This window comes from Saccostrea echinata, unplaced genomic scaffold, assembly GCF_033153115.1.
Source record: "Saccostrea echinata isolate AGI-Se365-2 ecotype Australia unplaced genomic scaffold, CSIRO_AGI_Sech_v1 ptg000054l, whole genome shotgun sequence".
Taxonomy (NCBI): Eukaryota; Metazoa; Mollusca; class Bivalvia; order Ostreida; family Ostreidae; genus Saccostrea; species Saccostrea echinata.
In genome coordinates, this window is record NW_026889803.1 from 1,184,385 (window position 1) to 1,205,185 (window position 20,801).

At 31.9% G+C, this 20,801-nt stretch overlaps 1 protein-coding gene across 2 annotated transcripts in view; it reads right to left on the bottom strand.

The window, feature by feature from the left end:
• The window catches only part of LOC133205345 (uncharacterized), a 63,193-nt gene that overhangs the window by 27,275 nt on the left and 15,117 nt on the right, over positions 1-20,801 (bottom strand). The window contains exons 9-13 of one of the 2 annotated variants that reach the window (XR_009723605.1): positions 20,634-20,768; positions 20,371-20,467; positions 19,736-19,788; positions 18,174-19,637; positions 17,152-18,023 (exon numbers count right to left, since the gene is read on the bottom strand). Coding sequence is in view for 1 of the 2 variants with exons in the window: in XM_061341137.1 (XP_061197121.1) it covers positions 17,155-18,023; positions 18,174-19,637; positions 19,736-19,788; positions 20,371-20,467; positions 20,634-20,768 (2,618 nt within the window). In the remaining variant the exon portion in view is untranslated. Of the gene's footprint in view, positions 1-16,604; positions 18,024-18,173; positions 19,638-19,735; positions 19,789-20,370; positions 20,468-20,633; positions 20,769-20,801 lie in introns of those variants that run through there. The other variant, XM_061341137.1, reaches the window with a different exon arrangement.

The following is a 20,801-nucleotide window of genomic DNA, read 5'->3' on the forward strand; positions in this document are numbered from 1 at the left end:
AAAATTCCTTCAAAACTTGGTAAAAACTTGGTAAAAAAAACTTGTCCTTCAGGTTCCTCGGGCGTCTGTATGCAGCCAATGGGGGCTCCTTAAAGACCTCTGCCATTCGTTTTTTTGAGTGGAGAATTGGCAGATTCTTTTGAAGGATACCGCTGAGGTTCTTAAGGGCGGGATGGTATGTGGTTACCAGAGGGACCCTGCCGCTATTGTCTTTTTCCTTGTAGCGTAATAGGTTTTGCCTGTCATGTTCCGCCATCTCATCAATAGCAGTTTGTACGGTGCGGGCATTGTAGCCTTTAAGGAGCCCGAGGAACCTGAAGGACATGGTAGTAAGAACCAGATTGGACAATCCATTACCTAACGGGGGCTTTAAAACTTGCTCTGACAGAAGATGTCTTCTCTGTAAGTACAGCTCTGACACAGACAGTTTTAACAGCCCCGTTACAGGCCGCAGCTACAAAATACTAGGGAATTTGTCCTGTCAAACAGACAACTGCATTTATCTCATCAGTTGCAAAGTTTGCTCCAAACACTATGTTGGTGAAACAGGAGATCTCCGCAGGAGAGTCAATAATCACCGTTCTACCATTAGGACCAAAAAACTCAATGAACCCGTTGGGGAACATTTCAACCTTGAAGGTCACAAATGGGAGGACATGACAATAGTGGTTATTGACCATAATCCAAGATGGACAGACGCGCAGAGAAAAGACAAGGAAAAGTTCTGGATGCACAGGCTGAAGTCATTCCGCCCTACTGGTATTAACAAACTTAATGACTTCGCCAGGATGAACGTGAACTAGACCCAATCCCGGATTGTAACAAACAAGTTCATTCTCTCTATAAAGTGTAAACTTTACCGTTAATTCGTATTAGTAATCCTGGAACCCTACCCAAATATTTACAGCTCACATTTTTGTTTATTTCTTTTTTCCGATTTCCAAATTTATAATATATCCAAATTCATATTTCAAAATTGTCCTTCCATATTATCTTTCTTCAATTTCTTTTTATCATGTAGAGTTACGCTATTTTGAGAGAATAAGACAATGTACGATTTACTGTTGGCCGTAATTAATTAGCGATAATTAATTCGTTCAATTATGTAAATCACACTTCACCAGAGTACACCCGATAGACCGGACGCAATTCATAGCGCTCCGGATTTCTTTGTTCACAACTGTTTATAAACTCCAAATTAAACATGTAACATTGTAAATATTTAGTGTTTGGTAGTTTAGTAGTAGTGCTAGTTGTTTTTGCTTCTCTATTTCCTTTGTTTTTATGACTTCTTAACTTTTTTCTTTGTCCTGAGGAAGGGACAGGTTGTCCCGAAAATTTGACAATTATTATTGTTCGTGTCGTTGGTCATTTTTAGTGCTTTATATAAATTTCCATCCGTGACCTTGTATCTACTTAGTAGATCCGACACTTAGGATATACAGTGTTGTTGGTTTTTAGTGCTTTATATATATATATATATATATATATATATATATATATATATATATATATATATATTAAGGATAAATGTATGGTACAATTAATCTCTCTCTCTCTCTCTCTCTCTCTCTCTCTCTCTCTGTATATTTGTGTTATATTTTAATGAAATTGTACTTTATAATTTATTCTTTTTGTACTTTCGCTATTTCAATTTGATTTTAATCATTATTTTTATTTTCAAACTCTTTTTGTGCATATCGATCATTTGAAAATTTAATAATTTTATAAGCATGTCCACAATTCTGGGCCTGGTAAACAAGTTCTATAGTAGACTGAAATCTTTGTGATTTCATAAATATTCAGGAGTACACATAAATTATTTGATTTGTTCACAAAAATCTTCTCATGAGTTACTGTTACAATGTGAATGAATTAACCTGAGGACAAAGCAAATTATGCCTAGTTCGGTTATTCTAGTCATTACTACGTATATTCGATTTGTTTCTAAACCTATTGTTTTTTTGTTTAGTAATATAAAACCAAAACTTCAAAAAATGCTCTTTAGTCAAAATACAGAAGTGACAAGAACTTTGTTTTCATATTCATTTAAACATATTCAGGTCACAGTAGCCTAGTGGTAGGGCGCTCGCTTCGTGATCGAAAGGCCCGGATTCGATTCTTGTTCGCTGCGCTGCGTCAAACCTCAGATGTAAACATAGGTAGTGACTGTTCTTTCGCCAAGCGCACTGCACTAGAAGTGAAAGTCACGGGTCTTTCGGATGAGACCTTAAAAACCGAAGTCCCATGTCATGGTAGGCGTTGGTACGATAAAGAATCTTCTCTGCTCAATGGCCCTGATTGTCGAGTATAGGTCTAAATTTGAAGCACTTCACCGACATACTGTGACGTCTCTATATGAGTGAAAAATTCTCGAATGGGACGTTAAATAAATTTCAATCAATCAATCATTTACACATTACTTTAAAGGATAACCAAATTTAGCATAAATCAATCAAGATTTCCCGAAATTCTGTTACTAGCATTACAAAAGATAAACTGCCAATTGCATGAATTGCACCTCTTCAAAAAAATACAATATTGTTGCAAGAATATTATAAGTGGGGCTCAAAGTTCATTAACTATGAAGTAAATTTTAATCCCGAAGGATTGATTGAGAGGTACCAATTAAAAAAATCCTTAAAATTTAACAATATACATATATTTTTTTAACGTTAATTGCTCTTAACGCGTTCTGCTCTGGACACACTTAGGTCTGAATTTACCTAATTTCCTATACGTAATCAACGGTCAAAATGTTGACAACTTTTCAGAATATGAGGACTAAATCAGAAAAAAACATAAGGATAGCAAATTTTCAAAGATTAAATCTTTATTATTTTTTTTATCTTCATCACCAGGCTTTAAGTTGAAGACAACCAATAGCAGCAATAGCAGATGCCAAGAGTAAACTATCTTGACACTGACTAAATCTGTCAACCTGTCTTTAAAGTTTTCAATCTCACTAGCTATGACGTGTCACAACCGCCTAACTATGACTTACTGCTTTACAAAAGACAGAGGCAAAAGGAAAATAAAAGAAAATATATTAAGCAGAAAAGTCTATGTTTTGTTGTTTGAAATGGAATTTATTTCACTCGTGAGACAGGATTTTTTTTTCAATCGTAAGTTTTTAAAAAAAATAAGATGTCTTACTCGTTATATAAATTCCATATCCAACCACAAAACATTGCAATACCTTCTATATACCTGGGATGAATTTCTCATGGACAACCGTGGAAGGTCAAGTAATAATATGGAATCTTGATTATTTCCTACATGGATTTTAATTTTATATTTTTTTTCTTCTTTATCAATGCAATAATTACATTTAATTGCATTAATTAATCTATATCTGCTTACTATTCCCTTGACTAATATGCTTCAAAAATATTTAATTTTTTTCCAATAAAAATAAACAACGTTTTAAATAGCTCCAAACTGTTGAGACATTTTTTCTCCCTGGTATCTTTTTTTCGAAATAGCAAGACTGTATAATTGAACAAATAATAACTCTGAAATAATTATATATTTGGTTCTTAAAATGACGATGATATCAAATAATCAAATAAAACAAAAAAAATCATCCTTTTTAATCCCATTTTGTAATCATATTCATTTATAAAATGTATTATCAAAACTGAAGTAGATTTTAAAGGCATTAAAGGATAAGTTAATTTGAAATGTTTATCATGAAACGAACAAACATGGAGTCCCCAACTAGAAATCCAAAGTCGGTAAACAATGGCAAGAAGAAAGGCAAAAAACTTCAAAATAAGGGCTAAGGTGTCTTCAATTAATCAAAAACCTTTATTTAACTCCTTCATTTCATTGCAAATAAAGGGGATAAACCTAATCAATAACTTTGTTGTGCTTTGTGTTTTACAAGGTACATTATATACATGTACGACTGCAATGAAAAGTGAGCTGAAAATTAATCTTAGAACGTATTCCCAAAATATGAATGCCTTTTATAAAGGAATGATTAGAATGCGATAAGAAATCTTTCTTGACATATTTTTAATATTACACACAAGAGCCTTCACTTGTTGAAAATAAGCATAACTTATGAATTCTTTCAGGCCTAAATGTCAACTGGTAAACCTCATGAAAATTCATTTACCTTAAAAAAGAATATTCTTTATCTACAGAAAAATAGATAAAGACTAAACTGAAATCAAAATGAAATATTATTAAATAGTTTAGAAATAGTCCCTATATAATCTATACATAAGCAAACAGTTCATAATACTACATATTCACTGGATTTGAAGCCGTATTCACCGGAGGGTCAGTGCACGTGCAGCGGCATTGCGACGTCACAATCAATACCTCAAACATCATTGAATACAATGGTTGCAACGGCGGGAGTCAGCTGCATATCTGAGCAGGAAATTATCGTAAGATTATTTTCAAAACATTTCCATGTCTTACACACAGCAAAAAGGAAAACTCGGAAGTTATAGGTTGTAATCTGGACATTTTTATATTTTTCTACGACAGAAGTTCGTTAATGAAAATGGACTCGTCATGTCTAATTCATTCAAATCCCAACTATATAATAAAAAAAATTACGACTCTTTTGATGGTGAATATGGTTTGTTATTCATAAGAAAAATATCAATATTAACCTCGGCTACGCCTCGGTTGATATTGATATCGGAAGAGTCCATAATTGTTTATTATTTAATTTTTTGTATTCTTTCAGGTATCTATGTCAACTGGTAATCCTAATGAAAATGCATTTATCTCAAAGAATATTCTTTATCTACAGAAAAAGAAACTGATATGAAAAGAAAAAAATATTACTTGATTTTTTGTTGCACTGGTACATGAACCATGATACACATGTATATTGTTATGAATGTTATTTAAAATATTCCAAACTGATGGTACTAGTAAACAGAGAAATAACGGCTTTCAGACAACCAACACTAGAACAAAAGTAAGTCTTTAAAATAAATATCTGTCAACTGAGTTATCTGTCCTACTAAGCTATCTAGACTGATATCCATGGGCCCAATTGAACCATTACATTCCTCCCGAAGACGCAATCCAAATTCTTTTTGCCCTTGGCACGACTTTCATCTGTAAGTCCCGGGGTGGTCAACGACATCAAATTATAGAGTTATGCCAGATTACAAGAATGAAAAAGTCAAGGACAACTCCTTACCGTACAATGGGCTACGGATAATGCAAGAGATTTAATAGAACTTCACTCAACATGCTAGAAACCCTGTAACTATCCCAGAAACAGAACTGGAAGCTGTTTATTAATCCACTAGTACACGCATAGAGCTGCATCATGATTTCCCCTATACTTCCCTTTGTTCGGAAGTGAACCAAAATTACCAATTGAGATAGGCTTGACGAAAGATTGATTGATAGGTTGTTGTTGTTAAACGTCCCGTTCGAAAATTTTTCAATCATATAGACACGTCGCCATAAACCGGTTGCTACCTATTTTTTATCGATTTTGGTCAGTTGCGGCCGTGATTTGAACACACGACCTCACGGAGGGAGCGCTCTACCGACTGAGCTTCCGTGACGGTCAACTTGAAAAAAAAGAAGAAAGCCTGAAAGCTGCATATGAATTAGTAAACAAGATTACAAAGAAAATCACAGGAAATACAGAAAGAGAGTTATGATAAGAGAACAATGTAGAAATACAGAAAGGAGACAGCGTACTTGTCAAAATTGAAGCGTTCAATGGTAAACACAAAATTGCCGATAAGTTGGAAGAAGAATCTTACCTCGTCATTTAACAGCCTTGTATAGATATTACAGTTTACAAAGTACGAAAAAGAAACGTCAAAAGGAAAACCAGAACATTAAACAGAAACCCGCTACTCCCTAATGTACATTTAGTATCTTAGGAAGCCAATTTATAAGAATAAACAGCAACACTTTCCAAATCCACTTCTAAACTAGGACAAGGCAAGCACAAGAACAGGTTCAAGAGAAAAACACCAAAAAGTTAAAAGAATAAGAAGATGAAGATATTGATAGTTTTGATGATGTCAGTATTTGAATTTATTCGGTGATGTAGAGTAGAATTTCTCCCATAGCCAACTTTCCCCTAGTTTTACAAAATTTATTTTTTTTAGAAGTAAATTAGCCAATTTTAGTTCCATGACAACATTTAAAGGCCAGAATTTTTTGAGAGGCTTTTATACAGCAATAATTTGAAATTTGAAATGTAATTGAAGAAAAATTGAATAAAAATCATTTTTGTTTCTCCGGATACAGTTCAAATTTTGTCCAACCAATTACATTGAACCAATTAACTTTTCAGAAACCAGTTTTACCAGATGAAAAGAATAAGATTTTAATGCTTTAAAAGAAATTTGTTGGACGATTACTGAGAAAAATAAGATTTAAAATTTTCATTTATCATACTTCGTATATTTCAATGACATTGATCGCCATTTTTAAGAAGGGACACTTGTAACAATGTGTCGCCACCTTCGCCCTCATACGTAAGTACAGCCATGATATTTTTTGAAGGGGAAAATTGGCTCTGGGGGAAATCGCACTCAATAATTATTACATAGCGTAGGATCCCCCGCCCCAGGAAAATCAAATCTGTTGTGGGATTTCCGTAGGGGAAAATCCTACTCTAGAGTCATTTTTCCTCGGGGGAAATCCTACTCTAGAGCCTATTTTCCGGGGGGAAATCCTACTCTAGAGCCAGTTTCGGGGGAAAAGATTTTAGAGTGGAAAGCCTACAAAAGATTCCTGAGGTTAACATTCAAAAAGAAAAAAAGAAGCAGAGGAAGACATGCACAGTAATGATACAGAGAAGACAACACAGTCAGCAGAAACATGCTGTAGCTAATATAAATACAAGATATGAAGGCCAAGTACAAGAACCTGTAACAGTATTACCAAGGAGGAGCACACTAAGAGAGAAGGAAACCAGATTGGTGAAACCCCAGGAATATGCCTTATCACAGCAGCATAACCAACAGGACTGGATGCAGAAATGCGAAATCTAAAAGAGAAATGAAAATCTATGAAAATGAAATTGTTCAAATCATGCTAGAAATTCCAGAAAACTTGATGAATTACAGGAACAGAGTCTAAGTTAATAAGTCCGTAAGAGAAATAACGGAGACATCGTTTTCTAATGGAGAGCGCTAGGGGAGTTTGTGGTAGAGGAACAGGGGGCATTTAGATCCCCGACCCCTGGATATTTTTCCTTTTTATTCCTGTTTAAATGTTCGATATCATAAGTGAGCATAGAAACGGAAAATGACAATACAAGTAAAAGTAAGCGCTGGAAGTAATACTTACTTTGATAATGTAAACTAAAGGCAGACAGATGACGAAAACACTCGTTTTTAAAACATTTGTTGGAGAGAAAAGGAAATCATAAGGATAAAGAGATAAATCATAAGGCGCATTTTAACGCTCAGACCGTAAGCCTTACGCCAAAATCGTTAGGATTGGCAGCTCTGCACCTGATATCAACTGTTTTATAAATCTGACAAATTTAGAGTTTTTCAAAAATATCGGACTTTAATTGCAATAATACACTGTATTTTCTTGAAAAAAAAAACGACAACAGTTTTTGTTCCTTCATATTCTAGCCCAATGTTGATCTACAAAGCTTTGATTGAAAAAAAAAATACCTCCTGTAAATCATATCAAAAGTTTATCCTTGGTGGTTTTATTGTTTTACAGATGGTTTAATACATATCTGTTCACCATAATTGAGAATTTTGTCGGTAGTACCTATGAACGAAAACAAGTGATCTAATAATTTTAAATTTTTAAGAGTGGAAATATCAGAGATTTCCGCTTCGACGATTTTTGACGGAATTGTAACCTTTTAAATTTCTACGGGAGACCAGGCTCCACAACCATAAACTGAGAACAGACTTAAGTCAAAATTTCAAATCAATATATTTTTATTAAATAATTATGATAATGAAACAAAATTTTCAACTTGAGTATGAACTTGTGTATTATAGACCTGCAAATTTTTATGCACATTAGTGATTTTAACTGAAGAAATTCAAATCAAAATTTTGAATTTAGTCCGTTTCTCAGTTTATGGTCTCGAGGCCCGATTTCCAACTTGTTTTACCTCATTTTTTCCGCTAAACACTTGCGGATATTGACCTGCTTCTTATGTATGTGAGTCTGCTTGATGAGTAATAGATCGTTTGCATTTTGTTCCACTTCATTGATTTTTGACAATTAAGGCCTTTTCAATTTTTTAGGGGAACCAGATTACACTTGTCGGTTGGAGACTAGTATTGCTTATGCAATATTTTCAGAATGCTTGTTTATATACATTTAACATATTTTTATTAAAATAAAAATACTTTTCTTCCCTGGAATGGCATATGCTCATAAATCAGATTAAAGTAAACAATTTATTCTCATGCGACAAAGTAGAATTTATCTTAAATTCATCTCACTGTTGCCACCAAATGTACGCCTGATATCTACTTTTACATTTATCTGACAAAAGTTTTTGTTCGGTTTTTGAAGGTCTTCGAAAAATATCAGATTTGTATTGTCAAATTACATTTAGATTCATAATTTAATATATTTAGTATATCTATATATACATGCTTGGGTGTAAATTTTACCGTGCATCTATATGAGGAAAATATTTTTGCGCTACAAAGCAAATATTTCTTTTTAAAAATGTAGAGTTATGTTACAGTATATAACAATATTCTTAAAAAGTTTCCTAAATTAAATGTTAACGTTCAGAGCACTTTTTACAAAAAAAAAATTTCAGTTTCTGTGTAAGATTTTAATTTAAGATTTTCTTACGAAAAATCTTAAGTGCTTTCACAAACGAGTTTGTAGCAGATTGAACTTGAGATTTTACTTACGACAGACATCTTCACTAGCAACGATCTCAATATGTCTTATAGTCTTTTTTTAAAAGTAGATGAAAATGAAATTGAAGCTTTTAACACTTGTAAATGAAAGAAACATTATGGACGATAAAAATCAAGTGCAATCGATTGTGAAGGAAGTTTGAAATCTGATGTCACAATCTTAAGTCTGACGTAAAAGTAGGTAATATGAAAATCTTACGAGAAACTGCTATCGTTAATATTTTGCAGTATCGTTTCATTTAATTTTTCGAAAATAATTGTGAAAGGATATGAAATGCTAGTGTAAGATGCGTAAAAAAGGTGATATTAAGCGTTTATTTAGGTTTTATCTGTTATATTTCTAAATCAAAATTAAAATCGGCTCTAAGATACTCACGCTCTTACAATGAATATTATCCGAAACTTTTTTGTAAAAAGGGATATTTTTTCTCCTTTGTATCGTAGCCCTACATTGATATAAGAAGGTATGTTAAAAAAATATATACTTCCTGTAAATTAATCAAAGTTTATCCTTGGTGATTTTAATGTTTTCTAAGCAGTGCTTTCTTTGGTTGTTGCTATGGGAATTGATATTGCAGATGTTGCAGAAGAAAAAAAAAACATTACTCGCGTAAGCGATTTATGTAATTTATTTTCTGCAAAAGCTTTTATGTTAATTCCTTTACTAACAAAGAAAGACATTTTATAATTTATATTAATGTTTGTATAAATAATCACATTAAGATATGTCACTCGTCAGCTTTTAAGAAAAGTTCAGTCAGAACCTCTAACTTCAAAACTGTTTATTAGAAAACAATTTTTATAACATATTTGAATTAAGGAGGGATTCTTCTCATATTTCTTGTATTTATAAATTAATGACATTTTAATAGATTCAAGAAGACAATATCATTAGGTGATGGTATCAATTTGATTAAATTTGACCGTTCTATTTTAGAAGCAAGGTCAGGTCAAGGTCATTACCCTTTTCCTTAACATTGAGAATAAAAAAAAAATGCCGTTTCCAATCATGTGATTCCTACTTCTATTTTAAAAGTTTTTTTTTTTTTTTTTTAATACAAAAGGATGTTACCATATCGGGTCTATCAGATGATTCTACCAAATTAATGACATTATTGAACTTATATTGATATTGGCTAATCCGAATTTCCTCTGTTTTTCTTAATTTTGTAGGATAATATATTAGTTATTTTTATATACTTCTTATATTTAAATATTTCTTATTTTCACATACGGTAAAGTAGTCATATAAATATACAAAATGATACAAAAACAAAAAGGTTTGTAGTATGAGAGAAAATACACTTTTAACTGATATTTTGCTCAAATCTGTTTTTAGGATGGAAGCTTTCGAAAGCTAACAAGATTGTAGTTTGTATAGAAAATCATTATTATTTGCTATAATTTAAAACTTTAGAGCATTATTAATAATTGAAGTTTCATTTCAAAAATTTCTTTTAGTCTTTGATTGTTTAAAAAAATTAACTAAGAGTATTGTTCTGTACATGATTTTGATAGGCAGAAAAAGAGATGCTTTTCATACGCCGCAGTTGTGCAAAAAAATTTAATCCCTGCTAAATTTCATACTCGGTTAACCATTTCTATCTAAAATTGTACAATTGTGACGGGTAAAGAAAAATATGATCTTTTAAATACAATACAGTTAAGTATATAGGACATACTAGGTAATATACTTGAAACATTTTGTCTAGTCAGAAACCAGACAAGAATCCCTCCTTAAACGATGCAAATTATACAACATTCAGTTTAAAAACTGCTCAAAAAGTCATAAAGAAACAAGATTTATTGGGGACTTTATTTTGTTTGGATGCGCGATTTCATGGGTGTACCAGTATATTAACGGTATATCATGATTTTTTATTGAGCGATACGTATTGTGATACGGAGACTAAAATACCGGTATTTAGTATGTAATCAATTCCGGTAATAATAATTTTCTGTTGAAACTCTTCAATAACAATATTACAGGAATCCAAAAATGTTGCAAAACACTAAAACAATGGCATCCTAGCATCCAAAAATGCTTTTAAAATACATGCATATAAATAAAAATGAAAGTTAATTTATTTTTTTCACACTAAAGGATGACTGCACTTAAGGACATGCGAAATTTGCGACAAAATAGACTTTCAAAACAAGCATTTTTCTTCTCATTGCAAGAATGGCCAACATCCAATCTTCAATTTTATTTAATTACGTTTAATAAAAGTGTGTATTTACGAAGTTCGAATCTGTTTTCAAAGGCAGGGGTCATCACAATTTCTTGAATCTCCGTTCGATAATGAGGACGCCCACTGACTTTATACATAGTCAGTGCATGTTTGTCTATTGTTCTACGTTTAACAGTAGTTGTATATTTGCATAAATAATAATGTGTCAAAAGGAGATTAATAGACAAACATGCACTCATGGTTAAAAAGAAAAAAAAAACTGCTTCTTCTTACATTTGCTCCATGTATTGTAACCAAGGATTGTAACATGTTGAATATTATAATTCACCACGTGATTTCTTACCTCAGGTAACTTTGTGAATACTAAATTCCGTCACGTGACTTGTAAGGTAGCATGTTTTGTGCTCACTAGGACATTGTGTTCGAACACGTTAAGTCATCTTGCATTGATATAAAATATGCTTTAATTAAATTGACGTGCTCGTATCATTAATTTCATTTAGAAACCATTGTCAGAAGTGTATTTGTGCCATACAGAATAGAGAGGGAGATTGAAAAGAGTGATCACGTTCTTTTTTCAAACATGTCATTGTTATTTATTAAGTCTAATTTTAGAGCCATTCTTACAATGTTAGCTCCACCACTCATGCATATCTAATGTTCAATCAAGGGCAGGTAAGTGTAAATTCACTATATTTGGAAAGCAGTAAGGACAAAAAACATAGAGTCATTTTATTATATCACAGTCTAAAATCATTTTAAGATTTAAATTTGGTTCCAAATTGACAGGATTCTTTCATAAACATACAAAAGTGAAATAAGATTTAGATATAAAAGCAACAGAAGCAACCGAAAAAGACCCAAAAACAGGTGTTAAGTGCAGTCATCCTTTGATAGAAAATCATGGAAATTCATTTAAAATCAAATTGAAAAAAAATATGTGTAAAAATACCATGATATTATCCTGATTTTTTTCCCCGAAAAATCATGATACAACGCTATACAAAATTCTTAGCAATATCCATCCCTAATATTTTGTGGCGGAATGATATTTACAAGAAAATTCTTCAAACGTACACATTTGTTAAATTTGATATCTTGGAACTTAAGCCCTACATATCCTACATATTTTTACTCAAAGAATTATTTCCATTATCATATGTTGGGAATATTTAAAATAGGTTTCAATATTTTTAGAACAAATTTTACACATTCACTCGAGACTTTGTCAAGAAATGAAGATATATTGAAGAAGTCAAGATAAAATTTACACTTTTTTGCCTGAAAATAGCAATTTTGACCAAAATCTCAAAATTTACATCACTGGCCCCAGCTATTTCTTTTATTATTTTAAACTGCACGATACGTTCAACCGATCAGCAGTAAACTCGTATGATTTTGATACAGGAAAACATTTTATTGCATATATAGATTTTTAATGCTCCCAATTTGATATGTTTGTGCAAAAAGGTCACACAATAATTTATGCGCATTAATTTGCAAGATTTATTCAATGATAAAGTTACAATTTAAGTGCAAAAAGGTTAAGTCACTATAGTAATTGTACTGCTGCTCAGTAAGATGCACACTGACCCCCAATTTTCTTTGACATTTTGAGTCATGCAATATGAGTACTTATCTAAAATATATTTCTCAAAATATCCTTGATATAACTACATGTAATTTCACGAGTGACATACCTTTGGGGAGAAATTCTCCACTTTCCAGCATTGGTCAATCAGCAACCAACTACCTTTCACTCCGTAATTCTAGACACATTTTTAATCAACCTGTATATTTTATCCACCTCCCAACCCTTTATTGTCATCTCTACAGACCAGTAAACTCTCGTTTTGAATTTTTTGTCGAATGGCAGAAAATTCAAAACCAGCGAGTTTAATGGACTATAGAGACGACTATAACGAGTTGGGACTTGAATAAAATATACAGGTTGATTAAAAAATGTGTCTAGAATTACGGAGTGAAAGGTAGTTGAATGACCAATACTGGAAAGTGGAGAAATTCTCTCAAACAGTGCGCAGCAAAATTTGCGCCGTAAATTGCTCCTTATTTGCAATACGGGATCTTTAGCGTTATGGTGAAAGACTTATATATAAAACCATAACGCTACAGTTCTGCAGCTAGAAGAGCCACTGCTCAAAAAATCTATAAAGAAGACTTGATTAGTGACGTTAAGGTATTGATAATTGATCATGGTTTTCTAAAGGACATTGGCAAGGTTCCTGATTATCGTATAGAATTTTTCAATCAGGGATGGGGTTATTGATAAAAGTAATTGTAATTGAGTGTAATTAATAACATTTTTCAAAGTAATTGGAAGTAATTTGTAATTGACCATTTTTTCAACTACTTGTAATTAAATATAATTAATTACAATAAAAAATACCCTGTAATTTCAATTACTTTTCAATTACATTTCAATTACTTTACATGATACACATTATGTTTATTTAATAGGAAAATATTTCCAACACAGTCACATTTACAGTCATTTTAATTCATTTAAATAGGTCCTTCTATTTTTCAAAATCTGAAACTCTTTTATATCTCAATAAATGCGTTTGATAGATTGGCTTGTTTATAAAAAAATAGTTTGTTTTATAATTATAATGCACATAAAGAATTAATACTAGTTTAATGTTTATCAAAAATTTTGTTCTACCTCTCATTGGTATAGGCATGAAAAATTTCAATTTTTTGTTGCAAAGAATAGAAAATGATTTAATGTGTCATTAAGACCTGCCTTGTTGCCCTTCAACTCCCAGCTGTAAATTGCTATCAAAACAACCCTCCAAAATTTTATATAATTTTATAACATGCTTTGTTTAAATTCAAACATATGACCATTAGAGGTGATTTATTAGATATTATTAAGAATGCTCTCCTATTTATATACTTCAGAAAAGAAATAAATATTGATTACTATTTTAACATTTAAACAGATCTTTATATACATGTATGTATTTGGTACCTGAAATAGTTATTACATAAAACAAGTATTATTTGTCAACATTTGCAATTTAAGGTGTTTAGCTTGCCTACCTGTAGCTGAAATAATTTGAGAGTATTTTATGGTTAATTCATAAACTCTTGAAAACTCGCTTTTAATCAAATTTCATAAAGGCAGTCAATTAATTGATAAATGTACTTGTAGGACCACGTCTTATGTTGATGAAACACACAAACATGACAGACACCTGACATTATTTATTTTAAATATCCCCTCTACCTTAAATTTACATGTATTTGTTCTTCAAGATTTTTGAAAGTGAAACAAATGTAATTGAAATGTATTTAATTACATTCTTCAAAGTAATTGAATCTTCAAAGTAATTGAAAGTGATTAATTACTTTTGTAAAAATCAATGTAATTGCAAGTATTTGACCAAATTTTCAATGTATTTGAAAGTATTTAATTACATTTCATAGTAATTGACCCCAACACTGATTTCAAGAAATCTTGAGTAGGTTTAATTGTACTAAACAGGCTATATTTCTGGATTGTTTAACATACCAAGCCAACCTTCTTTTTTAGATTTTGTCAAATCAGTGTTTTTGCAATTCTCAATGCACTTTCCTATTTAAAATGGTGATAAAAGGGATCTACATAATTTTTCATCACAATACTTCTCCAAAACTTAAACCCACTTATTTCATATAGTTTTTATATTTATATACATTATTATATCTTCATTTCCTATGACTTCTAGATATTTTGGCTGAAAATGTATGTATAGAAACAAGACAACTGCATAAATGCACCGATCTTTATTTTTTAGTTACTTCCCTTAGCAGCAATAGTCAAGAGAGTCAGACTGGTTGATTGATTCTATCATGTAATTGACTGAATTGATTGAAACACATTGTCATAAAAATATTGGTATGGATTATTTCAATTTTTATTCTTAGTTACTAAATGCTGCTTCCTTCATACAACCTAGGAACTGATCTCAGTCGGTCTACCTTTCAGCATATGTCACATCTTTGCCCTTCCCAAGTATACTGAGCATAACTATGGTAAATGACGACCTGTTGGCTCTTTGTCCCCTGAATACAATGTACAACAAAGCCATTACGCCTACTACTTTTCTTTCTTGCTGTATAGATGATTGAAGGAAGTACACATGCTTTTGTTTACCTCTGTGAACGTACGCTTTATTGGTTTTCACCGCTTAGAGAATTCTACACGGGAGATCACTCTCAATCACTATTTCATAAGTGAAAAACCCCATGTATTAAACCTTTTTTCTCCGGAAAACCCTGACTTACCACCTTACACATAAAAGGTCTGATACGTTTCTGTGCACCATGCATGATTGAGAATTTTGTCGGTCGCAAATATGGCCGGAAACAAGTTATTTATTAATAAAAAAAATATTCTCAAGAGGTTGAAATATCAAGGATTTTCCTCGAACTTTAAAATACACACTTTTTAAATATAAATTTACATATGCTTGTGAAAATAGATATACTTCTTTTCAAATGCAAATGAAACCTCATAAATATTTAGATAAACTACTTCATTTGTAAGGAAATATGTCAGGTAGTGCTTAACTTTAGGTCTAAAATGCAAGTTTATCCTCGATAAAGCGGAAATTAAAATAACTTGAATAGGGATATTCACAAATAAGACGTTTATTTCCATGTTAGTTTAAAAACGTAGAATATTATGTTTACAAACCAGAATATGAATGTCACACTGCACTGTTATTGATAACTTCTTGATTTCATATCATATGCATGTGATATAAAATACTAGAATTTCATACTTATGAAATGGGGAAATATCAAATTGCTTTGAGTATGTCATTGTATTGATATATATGTTGGTAGAAAGAGGAAAAACCGTAAAGGTAAAATTCACTTATTATTCTATCAATTGATATTTAGAGACGAATGGCTTTTTTCTCTGTATATATTGGTATGCAAAACTGAAGCCCTCCGTCTGTACCATGGTTTCAAGAAAACTAAAACTACTAACTTTGCTACATTACGTTACTTAAATATACCTATTACTCAGAATCCTTAAATGAAGAGATTTGATTCTACACTCCATGACTCATATTAGAATGCATTCTTATTAATACAACATTGTTCAAGGCATGTTCATCATATAGACTGCTCTAATAAATCTCTGCGGTATAACATCGACCTTTGCTGCGATTTCACTCATGCTCCTTTAGCAATTGGTTGAACATTCAGAATTTACATTATGCATGACCTTTCAAGTAGGCTTTTCATATGTGGTCAAGGTACATGTATGATATATATATTTAAAATATACGGAGGAGACCCGAAAATCATGGCCTCTGAATAACCGCAGGCACTGACAGATGACCGAACCTTTGCATAAGTTTTTTTGCGCTTCATCTATGGCTAGTGAAGCCTAAAAACGACTGAATTCTCACTTTGACATCCATCTGCATGTATCAAACCAGTAAACTTAATCCGAGACTGTGTATATAATCAGTATTTTAAATTACAAGCGTGTCTTTTTTTATTTACAGAAAAGAAATTAACACTGACATATGATTACATTAATTCCATTTACTGATCTAAGAATGCACAATTTACCTAAAGATGTAATTGCTATTTATAAAACAGGATTACTTTTTTTTTTATTCAACACTAGTATCTGAGTGTACCATATAGACATTAATGCATAAACATTCACATCCAGTAACAAAAAAAAAATAAACTGCAAAATAAACATAAATGATATTAGGACCGTTATATTTACGAGTTACATTAATTTATATAAAAAAATAATGAACTTATGGAATGAATTTCTGAAACAAAAACAATTATCCTTACTCTAAGCTGCTTTTTAATAACTACCATACTACAATTTATAATCAACTATATGTTTTTGCTAAATTTTTCATTGATAAGATATATCATGCAAAACATCCCGTATTTCAAAACACATTATTTTCTTATTATTGTCTTATAAATGTACTATCCCGGTGTAGAAATGAATATTTTGTAAAACATGTACTGTGTATCACTTTGTATTAATTATCTACAATTAGAAACATTTTTAAACAATGGTTTACTTGTGGTCTTATATCTACCTTTTAGGTTGATTCTTCATCTGTGTTAGATTTTGGACTTTTGTATCCCATGGTGCCATAAACCATTTGATAATGATGTAAACACATACGAGACCTAGGTGATAACTGTTCGATCAACTCTGAAGTTTCATTGAACTGTGAAGACGGCTGCTCTGCTTGATACAGTTCACTGTTTGTTGGGGTGGAATCTCTTTCTTCATGTTTATCTGCATTGCTCTCAGTTTTGAGTTTTGATTTGGCTTCTGGTGTGTGATATTCCTCTGTGTTGTTACCGTCATTTTCCAGAGATTTCTCCTGATAATTTTCTGATATTCTGCTAGAATTAGTTTCATCACTGTATACTGAGTCAGTGCTATTCTCATTAGAAACATTATTTGGTGTTGATTGTGCTTGAGTCTGATCAACCCGCTTTTCCTCCTCATTTTCGTTGAGTTTCCTTGGTTGGTTTAAAGCTTTTTTCAATTCAATCTTGGTGGCTTCATAATCAATCTTATTTTCTGGTCTATTCTTTTTCACCAAGCATTTCCTGTGGTATATTATTTCCTGTTCGTCATCATCTTCTTCAGTCAAGCACTTATTTTTGTGTTTGTTGAAAACAACTTCGTCATCAAATTCATCACTTTGAGTTGCATTTCTCAAATGTAAATCCAGTGAAGACGACCAGTTTCTCAGTGCTGGTGACTGCAAATCTCTGAATGAATTGACAGTTTGCAGAGGCTTTCTAATATCATCATCTTGTTCTAATTTTACATCTTCATCTGCTGTGTTTTGCTTCTGTAATGGTGTTAAGGTGCTTCCTCCGGTGTCTTGAACTGAAAGGTTCTGCTTTAAAACTGTTTGTGTCTTTAGATCTTCTGCTACAAGATCACTTCCTTAAAGAAAAGAAAAAAATAATCTTAAAAATGAAAATTAATATTTTCGAAACTACACTTTTTATGTGAGATTCTAATGAAACAAATGTAATTTAAAGTCAATTATAAATTCAGGATATGTTTGTCTAACAACTCTGGCTGTTTCCATACCATGTAAATTGTCCTCTGTAGCACTGTGGTCCTGTTTAAAACTTTCTGCTGTTCTTAGTGAAGTGATTCCATCTGCTTCATCGTCAATCATACTTTCCTGCCTATTCTTTTTCTTTAAGTATTTTCTGTGGTAAACTATATCCAGATCCTCGTCACTATTTATGTCATTAAAACTCTTACTACCTTTTTGGTTGCTGAGAACAACTTTTTCTTTCTCATCAAATCTTCTATATGCATTCCTCATCTGTGTATCTGATGAAGACAATGCTGATGACTGCAAACGTTTGGATGTAGGGACAGCATACAAATTCTTTTGAAGTTGCTGGAAATCTTGTCTCCACATTACACCCGCATCTTCTTTACTTTGCTTTTGTAATGGTGTTGATGTCCTGTCTCTTATTTCTGGGGTATAATGATTCCTTGTTGCTGTGTTTTTAGACTTTGTTGACATGGTCTGATTGTAAGCCGATCTTTTTATCTTGTCTTTTACTTTAGGATTAAACTTTTCATTTTTTGTTCCAATGGATTCGCTTCCAGAATTATGAAAATCTAACACATAATCAAATTGACTTTCTTTTGATGCATTATACTTGACTTTTTGTTGAAAACGTTGGTATGTAAGACCACTATTAGAATTCTCAGGATGGCTTGGTTCCAAAATATCCTCCTGGCTAATACTTTGAATCACATTTCTAAGGTTAAGCTTCAAAGATTGTCTGCCACAGATGTCTGAAGGATGGCAATATTTTTCCGTTTCTGCATTTATATTACTCATATTTTTTTCCTGAAATAAAGGCTCATCAAGTATATTACTCCGATTCCTATCATCAGAAAATTGTATATCTGCATCTGGAAATGAACGAGTTGTATTCCTTGAGGGAGTCAAAGATTTATGAATCAAAGTGAAGTCCCTCGTATTTGGAGACTGAATCTGACCCCCTTCAGCAAAAGGCAGATACATATCCTCATAGTCCTTGTCATCCATCTTCATTGACCGAGCAGGTTTCATTTTCAAGTCCCTTTGGTTGACAGTGTTATGATTTTTCTGAGGTATATTGTCATACAAAGGTTCTTTGCTGGTAGCTCCAATTGAAGAAACATTTTCATAGACGTTAATGTCCATGGGACTATTGTAATACTCAGCGTTACCTTGGGGGCTCATGTACCAGTTCTGGAGTTCCTCTGGAGTGGATGGATATGCTTTATCTTTTCCAGGATTAGTCTTTACAAATACATTTCTCTGTACTGGGTCTCGCACTGATTGCCTTTTGTAAGATACATTAGTTTTTCTCGACTTCTGTGGGGACAAAATGTGTTCAATGTCTTTTTCTTCTATTTCTTGTAGGGAATCGTCTCCACTGACAACGCTTTTGTTGAGTTTACTCTTGTTTTCCTTGCTGGTTTCTTTACTGGATTTCTTATTTAGTTTAGCATTTTCTTTACTGTATGATGACCTTATTCTATCTATGCATAGTATGAGATTAATTTTAGCAAAACTAATTTCATATGTTGTAACAAAAAGTATTCCAAGATCTATTTCAAAAGAATAAATATAGAAGTACCTTTTTTATTCCATTTGGCTGTTTTTTCTTGAAAGCTGTCTCTCTTCGTTTTCCTTTAAAATAAAAGGTTATATCTGCCATATCAATGTTATATATCACTAAACAGTATCGTTAAAATCTGGATAAATGATACTAATCACTAAATTGTCATTTTACATTTTAAAAGTGCATCTAAATGCATGTCTAATTTACGAGTGTAAACAATCGTACGTGTATCCATTTGGTGGGATAATAATTTAACCACAAACTTCAGAATGGGAATACCATGTGCTAGTCAGACCTGTCGTTTGCCACATAAATAAATAGAATTTTTTGTGATGTCCAGATGTGCGTGATTAGTAAGAAGATAAACATTATATATTACGCAAATCCAAATGATAATGCATTTAACCATTTCATAACGATTTTTTTTTAGTTCATGGTTACGATGAATACCTAACAAAAATGTAATAATAGATAGAAGTAAATTACTATGACACCGATTTTTGATAAATAGCTTTAACGTTTATATTATTTTTGTGCCATCTTATTTTCAGCATTTTAATTAAAAGATTTAAATATGACAGAGTGATAATTCTTAAATGCTTTCTGGACTGTAATCGGTCTAAGTCAGATGACAAATTGCTTATTCTTACTTCAAACGTAGGGCAGCCATTGAGATAATACAAATCATCAAAACTAGCCCTGCACACACTGGAATTATAATCAAAAAGGCGCGTAGCTGTTTGGATTCTACAAAAGAAATACAAAAGATCAAATTGAAGAAAAAACAAAACACCGTGTATCAAATAAAAATATTAAAAGTTAATTATCAGTAATCAAAATATTCCACCAACATTTCATTTAAGAAAATGATGTCCTCAAATTGTATCATTTTTATACTTAAGTAAGAAATTACTTTTTTCACAAAATGTTCCGTAATATCCAGAAGCACAAAGACAGACAAACGAACTTGGTTTGGTGATTATTTCATATTTCCGTTCAATACATGTTCCGCCGTTCATACAAGGGTCGTCTTGGCAAGTCAGAATCACTTAAAAAGTAAAGATATTTCGCAATGATAAGA